At 38.1% G+C, this 19,113-nt stretch overlaps 1 protein-coding gene across 1 annotated transcript in view; it reads right to left on the bottom strand.

Annotated features, from left to right (window-relative positions):
- Nucleotides 1-2,344: 2,344 nt before the first annotated feature.
- cyp26b1 (cytochrome P450, family 26, subfamily b, polypeptide 1) overlaps nt 2,345-19,113 on the bottom strand; it is a 38,469-nt gene continuing 21,700 nt past the window's right edge. Inside the window, exons 3-7 of the mRNA XM_032582603.1 lie at nt 12,167-12,285; nt 11,549-11,705; nt 10,708-10,863; nt 7,723-8,007; nt 2,345-6,320 (exon numbers count right to left, since the gene is read on the bottom strand). Of these exons, the coding sequence (XP_032438494.1) occupies nt 5,928-6,320; nt 7,723-8,007; nt 10,708-10,863; nt 11,549-11,705; nt 12,167-12,285 (1,110 nt within the window). The 3' untranslated portion in view covers nt 2,345-5,927. The remainder of the gene's footprint in view (nt 6,321-7,722; nt 8,008-10,707; nt 10,864-11,548; nt 11,706-12,166; nt 12,286-19,113) is intronic.

Below are 19,113 nucleotides of genomic sequence, written 5' to 3'. Positions count from 1 at the left end.
AATAAATCAAGCTCATCGGCTTTTTCACATTGCTAACTAGAAACAGCCAATCAGAGCAAGGAGGAGGGTCTTAGTGCTGTCAATCACTCTTGTGTTCATTCCTTGCCCCTTGCTATGCTTCACCACAACATAGCATGCTGCGAATGCTAATGCTAGTTAGCGTAACAATCGATGACAGCAGATAAATGGTTTTCCTGGAACAGTAAGTTGTTTCTCTGCCATTAGCACATTTAGCAGCACGTTCATGAGAATGACTGACAACGCTGAGACCCTCCTCCTGGCTCTGATTGGTTATTTTTAGACGGGAGCGATGCATTCCTTCGGTCTTTCAAAAATTGTGTCTCATATCGTCGTGACATAGTGACAGTTTTAATAAGTATGAAAATATATATATATATTTCTAAAAGTTACATATTGCAGATTTATAGAATAAAAACTTTAAAAGATGAAGAAAAAAAACAAGACAATTACAGAAGTAATTAGTAAATAAAATGTTGAATATAATTTATTTTAATTGGTATTTCTGGTCTTTTACCAAAATGTTTTAATTTGAATCCTCTGCTGATTTTTACTGTGATTGTTGAACAGATTTATACCTGTCGGTAAAAACACAGATTTAGGCAAAAATATGTCTAACAGAGTATAAATAAATACAGAGTCAGAATGTATGGTTGGGTAAAATGTAAACAAAGGCCAAAGAGTGGCTAACGGCAGAGCATTCCTCCTTCCATGGAAACCGCCTAATAACCGCAGACTGCCGGTTCCCTTGAAGTGGTTGGTGCCGGAGCGCTCGGTGTGGCAAACAGAACCTCCTGGCTGCAAACATACAAACAAACAAACAGGCGAACGTGTTCCTGCGGGCGTGTGGGTCTGGACCGGGCCCAGACGTCTGCTTCCAATCAGCTTCCTGATCATAATCTCTGTCTCGCCGTTGTATCGCTCCACATGTCAAAGTATTGGGACCACATCCAGAGTTTGGCAGAAACTGGATACATTTACTCTATTACATTTACTTGAGTAACTTTTTTGAAAAAATTTTCTTTTAGGAGTATTTTTACTATGTTGTAGTTTTTTCTTTTATTTGAGTAATTTTATTATGAAGTATTTTGACTCTTACTTGAGTAATATTTCTTTATTTTCTACCCACTGAGTGAAAAACAAACATGGTTTAACCAAAAATTCACCAGACACACACCTGCAGTTTTTGTTAGTTTCTTAAGTTTTTTATTAAAGGAAACTGATTTGGAAAAATGCTCTTTTCTGATTTTCTTATTTTTTGTTTCTTATATAAATGTTTGTCATTTTAACATAACAAAATTTCCACTTAACTTTATATTTTGGTCCATTTGATTGTGTCATTTTTAAATATGAAATGATTGATAATTTGATCAGTTGCTCAGTTTTTAAGTACACTTTTTACCAAATACTGTTTTACTCTTCACTCATTTCTTGGACGGTTACTTATGGTTGACTATTCTGACAATCCAGCTTGTTGTAAAAAAAAAAAAGAAAGAAAAAAGAGCGGTTAACTATTAAATTTAACGTGTCAATATAATGTAATTAATAAATTAAAATTAACACGTTAACGTTCCCGGCCTTGTTTGCACTTATACGGTGTCCAGACAATCGTGATTATACATACACATGAGACAAACAAAATTTGTGTGAAGAAATAGTTTTGTAAGTTAATAAAGACAGTCTTTTATGTGGCAAAACTAATTATTTTTATCACTGACTTTATTGGTTTTTTATTGTTTCACAAACATGCGTCTCTGAGCCACGTATCGTAATTCAGGATGATCACGAATTGTGGCGAAGTGCAAACCGAGCCACATACAGTGTAACGTTTGAATCATACCACCTGTTATCTTATTTTCTAATATTATAAGAGGTATTTCTGGAATACCTCTTAAAATTATATTTGTGGAACAGGTCATATTTAACAACTTTAAATGTTTAGCTAGTTACAAGGATGAAACATTTCATGGTCACAAAATATGCTCTTTAGTTATCTTTAATTTATGTACTTATTTATTCTTTGGTCTTACTTGGTTTTTCTCCAACTTTGCCCAAAATATTTATCTTTAGATTTACTAAAACAAGGAATATTAGAAAAAAACATTCTGTGTGTTGAAACATAACATTTTGTTGTGACACTAATTATGTATATACATATTTTTTTCTTTTTTTACACGCCTTTGTTGTCGCCTTTATGTTTGTTGTCTTTGCTTCACTAATTGAGTAATTTGTAGATCAATACTTGTCAGTCTGCAATATTAATTTTGTTGCACTAATTGGTGAATACACAATAAAAACCAAAATAAGAAACATCTCACCAGTCAGATATTTTTTCTTTGTGGTTTATTACAGGAGTACACATAGCAGTCTTGGTAACAAAAAAAGAAAATGGAAAAACTATTACGAGACATTCATAATTAAACTAAATGAACATTTCTTCCTGTAAAAAGAATTGCAAATTATGTACAGAAGGACATAAGACAGACTCAGAAACCAACAGGTTGAGAGGAAGATTGAACTGTAGTCGCATGGCACTTAAAAAATAAACATATCTGGCAAGTGCTTTCTGTTTCCATAATTAATGTAAAATAAAATGCAGTGATAATAAGTCTGGATAACAAAAATAATAATTATTACAGTAATCAAATCAACAATATCAACATTTTAAACACTGTTTACAATATAAACTGAAATTCATAACATTCTAAATACATCCAATATTTACCAAAGACATTCATGTAGGCTAAAAACTAAATCTGCAATAGAATAAAAAATAGCATTTCAAATATCTTATACCAACAATATTATTCATACAATAACATTAATAATAGGTTATTAGTTGATGTAAATAGCTATTTCCCCATAGTCTGATAAAGAATAATGTACAAATTAATACACACCTATTAATAACCCTATTAATGCTCCTTATGCTTTAAAATTTTTTATTTTTTTTAAAAAGAATTGACATAACACAAATCTCACTCAGTACAAACTATTGCAATCTATAACTTTCAACTTGAAAACGTATACAAGAAAAAGCAGCAAAACAAACCTTTTCAGTTTTTATATTTCTCTGTTGTGAAAAATAAAAAAAATAAAAAAATCAGTGGTGTGGTTGGGAGAAATGAAACGGGCGTGGCACAGGCAGAGTCCTTGTACGCGTAAGCCCCGCCCCCTGCCTGATATCTCATTGGTCCTTTTCTCTTTAGAACTCTCCGGAATGTCTGAAAGTTCCGCTAGCGAGATCCAGAACTCCATGGAGGAAGCCCCGCCCCCTGTCCGATACCCCATTGGTCCATTTCTCAGACGCTTTAGAATGTCGAAAATCCGGAATTGTAGCAAGTTCCAGATCTCCGCTGCAGAAGCTCCGCCCCCCCAAAATCTATGGGGTAACCGAACGCGCAAATTCCCAAAGTTCTGATTGTGCAATCACCTCAAGCCTTCTGGGACTGAATTTGCTTTGCAGTCTTATTGTTGAACGGAGGAGCAACGAGAGAGTAAACGCCGTTGGCCTCCATGATGGTGGAACAATAAAAGAAGTGCACAAAAAAAAAAGACAAAGATAAGGCAGCACTTAAGCAGCATGTATGTAGGTCTCTTCCTATATACTTTCACCACATCCCCTGATCGTTTAACCCGGTTCCAGCCTAAGAAGGTGCACTGCTTTATGAGAACAAGCATACTATCAAATACGTTCATTATCCATGACGTTTTAATCTCATAATGTTGGTAGCTTTGTTAATTTAATAACTAGAAAAACTGAAAGTTGTGCCTTCTGAACTGTAAAAGATAAGATAGAGGAATACATTAGCTAAAAAATAAAATCTTAATTTGCCAGGTAGTTGTTTCACCTAAAAAATTAAAGCTATTAGTAAGAGATTTTATTTTGCAGTCAGAAAAATATCAACAAGCAGATAATCTAAGTTTTACATTGTCTTCTTTACACCTGAGTTTAACGTCAGCATCACTAGGTTAAGCAAAATTTAGGAAGCGTTCAAGTCTGTATTTTTTATTGTTGGGAATACTCAACCTGTGTTTTGTTGTTTTGTTTTGTTTTTCAGAAAAAGTTTTGTTTTTTGTTTTTACTGGTTTTTAATACCATAACAGCCGTAGATTTTGGTGTTAGTTGTGTCATTGATGGTAAGCAGAATCTTTTTGGGAATAATTTCAGGTAAATTTGGTTCAAACCTTTTTTGACCAGAAAGGTTTGGAAACTTACTGAGTAAATTGGATATGTAAATACAGTAAGTTTGGTCAACATTTAAGCTCAACTCCTAAAGCTAATTCTAATTTGTTCAGCTAAACATGACCAAGTCAGTTTGGTCCCTAAAGCTAACCAAGTAGGCTTGGTTTTTTCAACGCGACCAAGTGGGACTGACAACAAAGAAGGATTTCTTTCCAAAAATCCTATTGAGTATAATTGTTTCCTAAACCCAATGAAGTATAATTTCTTCCTAAATTCAATCAAGTAGGGTTGGTTTCTAAACCTGGCCAAGAAAGACTAGTTCCAAACCCAATGAAGTAGGACTACTCTCTAAACACAACCAAACAGAATTGGGTACCAAGTAGGACTGGTACATAAACCAATCCAACCAAGTAGGTTTGCTTCCTAAATATGACCAAGAAGGTCTGGTTCCTAAACCCAATCAAGTAGGGTTGGTTTCTAAAAACAACCAAGTAGGATTGACAACAAAGAAGGATTTCTTTCCAAAATCCGATCAAGTAGAATTGGTTCCTAAACACAATCAAGTAAGGTGGGTTCTTAAACCTTAAAGTGGGAATGGTTTCTAAACGTAATCAAGTCAGTGTAGTCCCTAAACCAGTCAAGTAGGATTGGTCCTTAACCAAGTTTCTGTTTCAACATAAGGAAGTTGGTTTGTTTCCCGAATCTTATCATGTAGATCTGGTTCCTAAACCTAATCAAGTATGAAAAACTGGGTTTCCTAACCAAGCAGAATTAGTTCTGAAGCCAAACTAAGTAGGTTTGGTTCATTAACCCTATCCAGGTTCCTAAAGCTTAACAATTGTATTTCCAATAAAGAAGATTTTGTTATTAAGATTAATGAAGAAAGCTTTTCATAAACCTAACAATAGATTTGATGATCAAAAAATGGCAAAACAAACAGGATATAAATAAAACAAACCAGTTTTTAAATCAAGCTGTTATTAGAATATCTGGTTATTCTTTAGACCTTCCTGTTTGCTTTTAAAGAACAAGTTACTTTTTTTTTTAAGGTAATTCTAAAAAAACTAAGTTGTTTCTATTTTAAAATGTATTGTATGCTTAACATATCCATTCAATAAAAGCAATTTTGTCCTTGATTTTTTTATTTTTATTAAATTTTTTAAATATTCATCCCTGTATCAGATATTACACATTTTAGCACATGGGTGCAAGGTTAAATATTTGCCAATAAGAAAAACTCTGTTTCCATATAATCCATCTCTTTTACCCTGCAAGTCAACTGAAAATGATTTATTGAATTTAAACACAAGCAAAATGGTTGAAAATTATATTCCTTCTCTCTATACCCTGTTTTATCTCTCGCCTCTCTCTAAAACACCCTTACTGTTCTCATCTCAACTCTTCATTTCACCAAAAGTCTGTTGTGCACCACTCCCATTCAAATTATATTAGATAGCTTTTTGTACATATTTTCTAAGTATACTTCTTCAGAAAATACACAGAATAGAGCATATTTAAAAAGTTTTTGGCAGTTTCCTCCTTTCTTAAAGAAGAGTCCTGATAACCACTTGTTAGAAGAGTCTGAAAGAACGCTCCAATCTGGCAGAACAAAGGTGAAGAAGGAAAAATCTTTCTGAAATTATTGTTTCCTTCCATCAATCTTCTCCCTAAAGACTTAAATCTCTGAACTTCTCCACCCAACCCTCATGAGCAGCCGCCCTTACTACACCGTCGCTCCCAGCAGCTCGTCTGACTTCGCCAAGATCTCGTTCTGATTGGAGTCCAGGCCGTAGAACTTGACCTTTAGCCCGTCGACGGGGTGAACCACGGGGACCGTGACGACACGCGGGAACTGGCGAGTGGCCAGTTCAAAGCGGCTGGTGCTGGCCAGCTCGATGGCTAGGATGCGGAGGAAAAGCGTGGCGAGTTGCTTTCCCAGACAGGAGCGAACGCCGCCGCCGAACGGCAGGTAGTGGAAGCGGCCCTCCTTGTCTTCGCTCCGCTCCTGACTGAAGCGGTCGGGGTCGAAGGCTTCTACGTCTTTGAAGACGGCAGCTGTGTCGTGAGTGTCCCGAATGCTGTACATCACGCTCCAGCCTTTGGGAATCTGAACTCCCTGTAGAGAAAAATACCAGAGAATAAGACGATTTGTAAGATTTATCTGATGCAATTGGTCCTAAAAATTAAAGCAGACTCTTCTACAATTTTTGGAAATAATTTCTAAGCTAACTATGAAAAGTAGTCATGATTAGTTGTGACTATAAACTTGTGGCAACGTGTCGTCAGATTCTGGCCCCAAGCTTCCTGTTGGAGGGGAAAAAACTTCTCGCCAATAATGACTGCCACTGGTTTTAGCTGTCAAGTTATTAACATAACTCGCTAAATATTAAATGTACACCATGATATATAAAAGAAAAATGTATGCAGTGCTTTTCTACTAATCGTCAACACTATGACAACTAGATAACAAGGTCAGGAAAAAGCTTTAATAGAAATATCCAACAACAACAATTTAATAGAAATTTAAAAGCAATAGCAAAGAAGAGGGAACTTGGTAAGTTATGCTAGCTTGACTTTGACAATTTAACAAGTAGATGTGCTGCAGAATTTGATGTGTTTTGGTCCAGTTAAAAATAAAAAAGACGACCCCCACATCAACTCAGTAGAAGATGTTTAAATTAGCTAATTATCTGCCGCCGTGTTCAAATGACCACTTATTAAACAAACATCAAGCCTGAAAACATGCAACTGAGACGGACTGAATGTTCTGTTCTTTATGCGCAAAATGTCTGCGTGTTTCTTGGTGTTGAATCCTGATACACTAGTGGAGCTTTTGTCAGTCAGTTGCTATGGCAACGAGTCTGTGTGTAGCGCAGCCGACACAGAGCTTGAGAAAAACAGAATGTGAGCGGTTATGAGCTGTTTTCAATGGTTGTTCTGCTGGCGCACGGCACTACATTAATGATACCTACATCTCCAGGTTTCATTTTGATAATGGAGTTGTTCTAAAAGAATTGTCTTTTCCCCCTCCAGCTTTGTGCCCATGCAAAAAATGAAGACTTAATTTGAGAAACATTTATTTAAGATGTAGAAACAAGACATAAAATTACTGTCGGCTGTTTAATTTATAAATTCTGATAAGATGTCACCATATTATGCACCAATGCCTCTTGTGTAGATGACGTATCCTGGGTGCTACGTACAGCCAGATTATTAATTTTTGGTAATTGTTTAGTAATTTCCGGTCGACTGTTCCGTAACAAAGCCTGATAGGAGCAGGATGAACCCACAACACAACTATCTTCTTGTTTATTGTTACAGTAAGACTCTGATTTACAGCTAGGTTATCTTGGTGATAACGGGAAAGACATATCTAAAAGTCACCAGAAAAACATTTAAAGGTAATACGATTTATTTTTTAATTGACCCCTAAGAACCTGAAGGGAATACGGCCTAACGCAGTGCCTTGAGGTACTCCACTAATAATAACATGAACAGAATTGCACATAAAGACTTACATCTAGTTCGAAGGTCTGCATTGCTGTTCGGTAGGCCCCGGAGACCGGCGTGTACAGCCTCAGCACCTCCTTGATGACACAGTCCAGGTACTTGAGGCTGATGATGGTGTCCAGCCTCAGCTCTTGTTCAGGACAGAGGCAGCCGTTGTGGAGGAGGCCTCTGCCTCTCAGCTCCTCCCTGAGGCGCTCCAGAACCTGAGGGTGGCGGAGGAGCGCCATGATCAGGGAGGTGCTAGCACTGGCGGTGGTGGCGAAGGCGGCGAAGATCAGCTCAATGGTTGACTCCTATGGAAGTGTGAGAGAAGTTGCTGCAGCTTTTATTTCAGCTTGCAGTCGTCTTAACGATAAGAGAACTGTGATTGTTTAAAACAGCATTTTTAAAGAGTTTAAATATTGAATGTAAAAAATCTCTGGTGAACTCTTAAGGCGTTTTCACACCTGACAGTCCACAAGACCCGGTTTGATTGTGGACCAAAATTGTTAAATTTTCAGCTGCTGCGGTTCTCTTTCACACGGCACTGAGTCAAATGAACCAAATCCTTTATAAAACAGGTTCCCCTCCTCGCCTGTGGTGGCGCTGCACTAAAAACTATTGACAGAAACAACACAAAAACCTGTGAAGGGCTAGCGTTAGACGCTGAACGCAACTTCCTTCTTCAGGAAATAGTGGAGAGGAGTCAAATGTTAGCGGTTGTAGGATTTTCTTTTTGTCTTTGGTGTAAAATAAAAAACACACTATTTCTCCCACTAGCATGTTTGTTTGGTTTTATTTACCCAGAATGCCCAGTGCTATAGTTGGACTCCTGCTTCTGGAACGCTCTCCGGTTCGCTTGGTGTTCACATATGAATTCGAACTGCACCAGAATTCACTTCAACCGAACATAGACCTTGGTTTGTAGGTGAACCAAAGTTTGATTAGGTATTTAAACAAACCGGACTTTCTCGACAAAACCTAGATTAAAGCGGACTAAACATGGCTGGTGTGAATGCTCCCTTACACTTCCATAAGGCTCCACATGTTGGACACTAACTACCTTGCTCTAGCAACAAAATCTTTTAGCTTTGCTGGACAATTTATGATTAAGGAAAAGAAGTTTTCTCTCCTTGGATTTTTAGTTTTGCTTTGATTTATTATTTTGAAAATGCAGTTGGTAAAAATCCAGACCAAGTAAGGAAACTTGCTTTGGTGACAAATCCTCTGTTGCATACCTTCACTTTCTTATTGTTGGCAAAGTTGCCCTCCTCTCCAGAAAAAAAACCCTGACCAGTTAATGGAAATGTTTTTGATTCCTGAAAAGTAGCACATTTGAAAGAAAGTAAGATGTTTTCCAATAATAAGGAATGTGCCACGCTGGTTCTGCAATAAATAACACAGACCGGGCCGTGTGCCTCACATTGTAAACCTCTCTCCTCTGCCATCACCTGTGTCTGCGCTTTGCGCAGCACGTGTGTTTTAAATGCGTCACAGCAGCGAAGGGGAGCGCCGGGGCCTCCCCAGCTCACGTCTTGAGCACAGTTGAGTGTGTACGTACAGGAAGCCTCATTCAGACCCCTAGCGGGGGCAGTGTTGACTTATTTTTGGTTCTGGACTTCACCCAGAAACCACAAACAGTGAAGCAGAGAGAGAAAAAAGCCTCCACAGAATTCCTCAAATAGGTACATAGAGGCTGTGCCGATCCTTCACCATGTTTCTTTACCACCTGTTGACATCAGCTCCGTATTTCAAGATTTAATGCAGCTCATTCTTGCAATTCCTAATTTTATTCATTCCTTTCTACGGGTTTTAGTGACTTCCTGTGTGTCTGGCTTTAGCTCAATTTGAGGGTGGAGTCAAACATTTGAGTCGGTGATGACTTGATGCTTATAGCAGGATATTTAGCCAAACTACACTTTCAAAATAAGGAAAGAAAGTGAAAGTGATATCGAAAGAGACAAAATCTGTTAATAATGCTGTAATTTCTAGGTGTAGCAAGCTGCTGTATTTTAGGAATATTAGGGCCAGGCTAAGATATATAGATATTTGTTTAAATTATGAGAATACTCATTATATTACCGGAGGAAAAAGTCTAAGTAATACAAGAAATCATTTTATTACCAGAGTAGTAGCAATATTATGAGAACAGTCATAATAATATGAGAAAAAAGTGACAATAATACCAGGATAAAGTTGTAATATTACCAAAATAGTTGTAATATCAGAATAAAGTAGGAAGAAGTCATAATAATACAAGAAAAAAGTTGTAAGAAAAAAGTCCGAATAATACATTATGTTATTTTATCAGAGTAGTTGTAATATTACGAGAACAGTCGCAATAATAAAAGAATAAAGTCATTATATTACCAGAATAAAGTCATTATATTACCAGAATAAAGTCATTATATTACCAGAATAAAGTCATTATATTACCAGAATAAAGTCGTAGCATTGCGAAAATAGTCGTGATATCTGAAAAATGTTGTGATAATACCAGAGTAAAGTTGTATGGCAATAAAGTCAAAATAATGCAGAAATACTATATTACCTGGATAAAACTGTAGAACTACAAGAATAGTTGTAATATGACAGATAAGTTGTAAAAATACCAGAATAGACGTAACAATAAGAGAAATAAGCTGGTTGCATCAGAACGTTACAAATATTGAACCTTTGCTCTCAATAAAACAACTTTTCTTCTAGTAATTTTGACTTTTTTTCTGCTAATGTTATGACTTTATTCTCATATTATTTTATTCATGTAACTAAAAAACAAAGTTTTACCATAAAAACTAGGCAAAAAAATGGTCATAATCATAAACGAATGGAGAAATATGTGCAAAATGTGCTTCTTTTTTGAAATTACACAATTAAAAAATCCCTTATTATTGTTCCATATTGTTAAAATAATATATCTTTTTTTCAATAGGTGGTTTAAATGTGTTAGCCAAATTCTGCTAGCAGGACGAACGTTTCCCTGGGTTCTGGGCCGAGTCCGGGGCGTTTCGTACCTTGAGCTCCTGCATGCTGAGCTCTGCGCCGTTCTCCTTGGCGCTCTCCATCAGGACGTCCAGCGCGTCGCTGTAATCCTTCCCCTGGGAACACAGAGGCTTTTCTCTGATGGCTTTCTCTATGCTTTTCTGAAGCGTGTCTCGCGCTCGGATTCCCTGCAGAAGAAACACATGAAGACACGTGAAATACATTCAGAAGCTGTTTCCATTGCAAATGTAGGCAAATCTTTGTCTATGTTCTGCTAATGTCAACAAACTGAACTTCACAGTAGCTGTGTTTCCATTGGGAAAGAAATGAAAATAAAATCAAGCAATAAGGTATTAAGACTTCTGGCAGGGATGGATGTAAACAGTTACATGAGATTTATTCATAATTTAGTAATCTGCTAGCTGTAGCTAGCGGCAACGTAGGCAGCATTTTGGGGAAATTGTTGGCGATTTTACAGACGAGCGATTCTGGATTCAACACGTTTGAATGACACACAACTTTTTATGAACTGTGTGATGGAACAAAAACAAATCATTATCCTCCTACCACTTTCTGTCATTTTCACCAACTCAACGTCAACTTGCTGTTGATCAAGTGTTTAACACAGTACATCTATTTTGATATGGCTGAAAAAATCAGAAACGTGAGTTTTTTTCGAAATTGCCATGTTTCCATTAAGTGAATTTATTTTTGGAATTTCAATTTGTCCAATTTTATGGTCAATGGAAACACAGATAGAGCAGGTATGGCTAATTATCATATTGTTTATCATGATACATTTCTCATCATAAGATTTTTTGATTTATCACGATAAATTCCAGCTAATATTGAAATCTGTAGGAACCGTCTTACCTTCCTGTAGCCGCTGAACGGCAGGTCGATTGGGAGGCTGAAGAGGTTGTTGACGAAGTCCTGAAAGGTGGAGAACTGGTGCCTCATTTCCTCCTCCGACACCCTGAATCCCAGCAGCACCCTGACCGCCATGGTGAACGACAGCCTCTGGCTCTCCCTGAGGAACCACACGGTTACGTCCAAACACGTGAAACACAGCCTGAGATATCTTCAGTTACAAATCAGAAAAGCTAAAGGAGAAAAATAGCATATTCTTCCACATATAATTCTCTCTTCATTAGCGCAACTTTCTATTTTTACAAAATGTAAACAAAAATAGAGGCGTCAGATATTAGCAGTTGCAGGATTTCTCTTTTCTCTTTGGTAAAAGACAACAAACCATTTCTTTAGCATTTGTTTTGGTTTGCATTTACCCAGAATGCCCTGCTCTATAATCCACTTCCTGTTTTTAGAGCGCTTTGCGTTCACATATGCATTCAAACCGCACCAGACTTCGCTTTTTTGGTTTGCATCAGAGTTTGATCACACCTCCCCAAACGAAACAAACTAGTTGTAACTGGAACTAAACAGAACGGCTGTGAATGAACTCGGTGTAACCGTCCTGGACTGCCGGCGCACCTGTAGACGTTGATGGGCTCGGGGTTGGAGCTCCACACTCGGAGGCTCTCTTGGATGACCTGCTGGATTTTTGGGAGGTAGGACTCCAACGCTTCATGGCTGAACACTTTGGCGAACACCTGCAGACAGAAAATCAAAGACCACTTCAATTAAATTGGACTTAAAACTACACAAAGCAGCTGCCTCCAGTCGCCAGTCAGAGAATAACACGCGCAATTAATGTGAAATTTAGTAGAAAGTTCAGCTGTGGATGAAGGGAGAGAGAGTTACTACTTTTCTTTAGAGAAACTTTTAGAGGTTTTTCCTCTGCAGTCAGCAAAGCGTTTAGTGACAGGCTGAAGAGGAAAAAGCGAGGAGGGGGGCCCACGTAAAGCCCGCTTCAAGCGTTTTTCTGGACGAATCAATCACCAGTCGTCAGCGCTGTTTGAACAAATAACATTCCATCAGATCTGACCTCCAAAACTGCCCCTTAAAACTGTCCTGGCTGTGATTTAGAAGTAGAAAAATAAGAAAGAGGCCTTTATAACTATTTTTAAACCGTCTCTAAAACGTATCTTTATCTAAATAAATAATATTTTCATGCATCTGACAGTCAGAGCTGTTGGAGAACAGAACATAAAGGAGCTGCTTGTTGGGAAATCCTTTTCCACGACAAGGTTGGAGTGAATCGGGAATCGCGACGCGGCACATCCTTGAGCAAAACGCACATGGTTTGCATTTTCTGCTCGATGGAACGAGGCTGGAACATCTGAACAAGCTTCTGTGTAATGACTGGTGGCCCGTCATCGGGTTCACTCAAAAGTCACACACCGGTTTCTTTTCCTCGTGAATTAAAGGTTTTCTTTATATGTTGGAGATTACATCATAAGTAGTGATCGTCTCCATACCTCTGTGGTTAGCAGTTTTATTATTTTACAAGGGAAATATATTATGATAGTGACGCAACTCACTCACTCTTTGGTTACCTAGCAACAACTTGCAGAGTAACTGGCACAGCAGCAGTTTAAGGTTTCGCCTCATAACTGCTAAAAAATAAAAAACAAGGGTGTGGAGAGAAATCTATGGATAAAAGAGGAAAGGTCAGGACACCATTTTGGCAATATATCATATAATTAAAACAATTACAGCAAAAAAAAACAAATCAATTATCTATCTAAATAATATGAAATGTTTACATCATAATAAGTTTTTCAGCCATATTGTCCAATCCTAAGATCTGGTAAAGAAGAAACATCATCACAAAGAATTTGGTCTGTCAAAACAGCAAAGTTTGCTAACTCCAGAAGTTATGGCTTTAAACGATAATATTGTTGTTTTAAGACCATTTTTATGTAATATAATGCTAATGGCAAAACACACACGCTTTAGAAATACGGACGCTGACATTAGTGTTGGGGACGTCTACGCTGCTGCAACATGTTTAGCATTAAAATGCTGGTTTAGCTTCGGCTAAATCCGTTTAGCATAATTTGAACATAATACTCTTTTCCAGCATCTAATCAGATCATTTTTAAGCAAAAATTAACCTGAAGTGAGTCAAAAGAAGCAACTTTGTCGTCCGTCGCTGCTGTTGGCTCTGAATGTGATGGACCCCTAGACTCGGTTTGATTGGGGACCAAAACTGAAATATTTGTTTCATTTTCAGCTGATGTGGTTCACCTCAACAAATGAACCAAACCCTTAGAAAAACCTGTTCCCCTCCTCGCCTGTGGTGGCGCTACACCAAGACCCACTGAAGGAAACAACACAAAACCTCTGAAGCTCAACTTCCTTCTTCATGAAACACAGACAAAAATGGATCAGCATCAGATTTTAACAGTTTTTTTTCTTTTGTCTTCGGTAAAAGACCATGAGCCATTTCTCCTGCCAGCGTTAGACTCACACGTTTATTTTTGTTGTATTTACCCAGAGTTCCCTGCTCATTTCCTGCTTTTGGAGCGATCTCCAGTCCACATAAGCATTCAAAACGCAGCAGAGTTCATTCCAACCGAACCAAGACGTAGCTTTCAGGTGGACCAGAGTTCGCTTTTTGGTTCACAACAGTTCATTCACACCTCCCCAATCGAACTGGATTAAACAGTGTTAAAAAAAATCAACCAAAGAAAATCTTCTAAATAACAGCATAAACCCTGAAGAACCTTTTCATATCGCACGTCCCGGTTATGTAAGGCTGTGAATTAACCTATTTAACCCGTCTGCGCTGAATTGTTTATAATTGCTCCATCTGACTGAACCCTTTGGCTGTTCACACACATTCTGACATAAATAGACCCGGAGCAGCAGGGCTGAGCTACCGTAGGACCGAGTCAGTCCGTCAGTGTGTTGCTCCCTGAAAGGTAACTACAGGTCATCCAAACACACACACACACACACACAGCATCTCTCTGTGGATCCTGGCTGCCAATCAAACTCTGTTTTTATGCAGCGTCATTCTGGTTCCAGTCGGGACGAGGCGGTGTGTGTGTGTGTGTGTGTGGGTGTGTGTGCGTGGGCGTGTGTGTGTGTGTGGAAGCTGAAGGGGGATTGTTCTCTACAACAGTCATTCTCCTGCACCACAAAAACGTGACTGTCCTCTGCAGCCTGCAGCGCAAAGACAAAAACACACACTCACACACACAGTTGTCCTAATAACGTCCATATGTCTTAAATTATGTGAAAGTGCTGCGAGCTGCTGGTTCCACAGACATGTAAAGACTCCTTTATTCTTTTCTCTGCCCTCGCTGCTCCCTCCTCTTCCCGTCACTGCCTGCCCCTTCCATCCATCCTCTTTTTCAAAAATACTCCTTCGCTCTCTTTCCTCTCTTGCTCCACGTCAGAGGAGGGCAAGTTCCTGAAATCTTCAGGTACCGGCTCCCAACGTGGTTAAATCGGTTTGGTACGACAAAATATTAGGAAAAAATGTAATTACGAGAATAAAATCGTAATATTATGAGAATAAAGTTGTAATATTGCAAAAATAAAGTCTCAACATAAGAATAAAGTCATAATATTTTGAGAATAAATTAGTACGAGAATAAAAACTATGACTTTATTCACATACAACTTTAGTCTTGTAGTATTAGGACTTTATTGTCACAAGTTTATTTTTTTTATTTTCTTAGCGTCGTTGTTTGGTGAGTATGTGCTTTAAAGAAAAAAGTTGTAGAACTGGTAACTCTTGAGAAAACATCATGTTCTGCTTAAGGCCTCATGTTACTTTGGACCGGAACCTGGTCTGAACGTCCAACCAAAGTTACAATGAAATGGTTTGGATCAAGGTCCAGTTTATGTGTTAAAATGGCCCAGTCAAAGTCCAGACAGTAGGCAAACTGAGAAGCTCTGATATGATTTAAACATTTATCCTCACAGACTTATCCTTACAATGACATCAGAGTAAATAAAAAACAAAAATCATCTTCTTCACGTCACTGTTTTGTGCCACTGCTGGTGTTTGATCATAAAATACTAATAAGGTTATTTAAAGTATCCGACAGTAACATGACAACATGCTTCAAATGTTGAGTTTAACTTTATATCCCAGTAAATTGACATTTCTACCAACTCCAGGATTTAAAACTGCAGTAATGCTGATTAATCTTTAAAATTGTCCTATTTATATATAATTTATTACTGTATAAATGTCTTAAATGTATGTACATTTTTTGCTTTACTTCTTATTTTACTCTAATTTCGTACAACAATTCAACAATGTGTTGTGTTGTAAAAACTTTTGTTCCTTAGCTGCATAATTTCTAATTTATTTCAGAGGCTATGACACCTAATATTTCAGAGATGTTCTCATTTTAAAGCGTAAATTTGTGCAAATACCCCTGATGTGTTATATTTAGGCGTAAAAAGAGGGCAGGAACAGTTAAAAATGGCAGTGCCCTCTACTGGTGATAAAGAAAACCTGAAAAAGATGCAACACCCCTCTGCTGTTTGTAGTATCTAATCACCATCTTTCTGCTTCACAGCTTCAATATTAAGATTAAACAGACAAGGCAGAAGTTGTTTTAGATAAAAATAAGGCTGTTTGTCATGTTTGTTGCCTGTCTTGGTGGAAAATGAGGGGAAAATTTGAAATGATAGACGCTCATTCTTTCTGACCTGTTCAGGTTTTTAGCAACAAAACTTCCCTTCAGTTCAGCTCTGATAATCAGGCTTCATATTGATTAGTGCAAACTCATTTGCATTGCTGTGTGTAACAGAAACATTGATGTGTCAGATTTGCTTCAGTTTATTCCTCCTGAATGCTCGGCCCAGGCCGGTCAGTGCTGGAAACCCGGCCATCTGTGGTTCTCTGGGAGACATTTGGTTTCCCAGCTCAATACTGGGTTATATAGAAACTGGCTGGATCTGGTGATCCACTAAAGGCTAATGTGCTGTGTGAAGATTGTTTTTCCGCGTGAAAACCGGAGGGAGGGCAGACGTACACGCTTTGGTCCAGAAGGTCAAGCACCAAGCCGGTTGCTCACTCTTTCTCTGGGTCGCTGTTGTCCGGTTTCAGTCGACTGATTTGGTTTTATTATCCAGAAAACTGAACCTAACCTGCCAACACACTGACACACAGAAGACATGGAAACCACCACACTGCACTCACACACTCCTTCTACAACCATTTTTCTGCTTGGTCAATGATGGGACATTGATTTTTAAATAATGCTGTTGTTGGGGATACAGGGAGTAGTTCTGAGTAGTCAGTGTGTTATCTGAAATATACGGTAATGAAAGAATCAGTGAGAAATTTTCATCTAGAAATCTACTGCAAGTCAAGCTAACAATTCCTCAAACTAGAGCTAAGAGCTTTTCAAATAAGACGTTCTCTTTGTACAAACAGAAGTTTGATTTTCAGAGTTCCTGGTCAGAAGTACAATCCAATATGGCTGCCACACATGTTAACTGTTCTTCACCACTTCTCACTATTTGTGTTCAGTTAAAATAAAAACATGAACGATTATGAGCATGTTCCTTTAGAGTTTAACTGATTAAAGTCAGATAAATACATTGTTATTAGCTTATGTTGCTATCGGTAGTTAACATTAGGATATTGGCAAATCCCTCTGGTTTTATGACTTGCTCCTACAAACCACATTCAGTTGACAAACTTAATGCAGCTGACAGATAAAAAGTTCAGCAAACAGATACATAGAGTTTAGCTAGCAAGCTGACAGTTGCTCAAAGTCAAACTAAAAAGCTAACGGACATCAAAAGCCGAGCTAACAGCTACTCAAATTGCAGCTAATAGCTACTCAAATCGAAGCCCACATTTACTCATACTTAGTTTTATTTTTGCAGACCCAAAGTTTATGTTTCAGTTCATGAAATTCAAGTTAATAAATACTAAAATCTACAGCTAACAGCTACTTAGTTGAAACCTAGAAACTAGACTCAAAGTTAAACGAGCATTTCCTGAAAGTCAAAGCTGAAAATCACTCAAAGCCAAGCTAACAAATAAGTTAACACAAGTACTAAAAGTAACTAAGAGTACAAACATACAAAAGAAAATCGCAAATAAAAAACAATATAAGTTAGCAAGACAGTTAGCCAAAGGCTAAGATAAACATCGTCCATCTTGGCCAAATAAGATGGACGATGTTTAAAGTGCGATAAAGTTAAAATGCAATAAATTTGCACTTTACCCATGATGGACATAAATAAGCTAGCTAGCTTTACTCTTGCGAGGCATATTAGCAGCTAAATACCGACTCAAAGTTTTGTGTAACAGTAAAGTCTCATGAGAAAAAAGGAAACTACGTAGAATACATGAGATGAAACATGTGATTTACATATTTAAGGCCAACTTCTAATTTTTTAATGAATTCAAGACATTTTAAGGACTTTTTATGGATATGGACAGTCTGGATTACAATTTCTCTCATATTCCCCAAAATAAAAAGACTTTGCTGCCTACTGCAGGTAAGAAAGTGAGTTTAAAAATATCCAAACAGAACAAAAATCCCAGCCTACAAACAGATGAGCTAAAAACACGAAGACCCACAAAGTTTGTAGTTTGTGTTCATATTATATCACTGTAGAGAAAGTATAACTTTGTTGTAAACAAAAGGTTATTTCCTGAAAGGGATTTTATCTCTTCATCTGTGGATCTGTTTATCTTGTTATCCAGGTGTTACAGACATAGTAGAAGAAGCAGGTGTGGAAAACTGGCTGTCATATCATTTTACTTAGCAAGACAAGACACGACCTTATCTCTAAAATCAACTTTCCTGACCTCACATCCTTTTTCTCTGCGCGTTTCATTGTGTTAAGAGCCGGGCGATGTTCAGGTGTGTGCGCACACATTGCGGCGTGTGTTTGTGTGTCGGGCCCCCACACAGAAAGCCCCTCTTTGTGCCATGTCGGAGGCAGCCTTCCTAATCAGGGGTCATTACATGAGGTTAGTCCCGGGGTCTCCGGGGAGAGGAGAAGGGATCAGAGCTCAGATTAGACCCAGCCGACCCCTCGCCGTCCCCAGGCACCGAAACCGAAGCCTCTCCCTCCCTCCCCCGCAAAATGAGAGAAAATGCGAGACTGATTTACAGGAAAACGCACTTCTTCGAGCTTCTTCGCTGTGAGTTTGTGCGTCAGGTGAGCAGGAGAGGAAAGGCGATTACCGGTAATGATCCGCGTACAGACAGCAGAGAGGAAGGGACGGCAGCGACGGAAAACAGATAATCGAAGACGGTCTCCTGATGGAGGCGTCGTTCTCACGCTTCAGCGGCCAGAACGCCTCAGATAACGCTCAGACAGAGGGATAGATTTACAACAAGAATCGTTCTGAGGCGTCTGAATCCGACGACGTAGGACGAGGGCCAGGCTAAGAAAGAACCGTTCAGTTTAAAAATGCAATATTATAAAAATAACGTCAAAAATCTGAAAAATAACCTAAATATTTCGAAAATAATGTCGTAATAATCAGAGAATAAAGTCGTACAAGAATAAAGTCTAAATAATATGAATAAAGTCAATAT

This window comes from Xiphophorus hellerii, chromosome 14, assembly GCF_003331165.1.
Source record: "Xiphophorus hellerii strain 12219 chromosome 14, Xiphophorus_hellerii-4.1, whole genome shotgun sequence".
Lineage (NCBI taxonomy): Eukaryota > Metazoa > Chordata > Actinopteri > Cyprinodontiformes > Poeciliidae > Xiphophorus > Xiphophorus hellerii.
The sequence above is the reverse complement of the archived record's forward strand: the minus strand, read 5'-3'. Positions and strand labels throughout refer to the sequence as shown.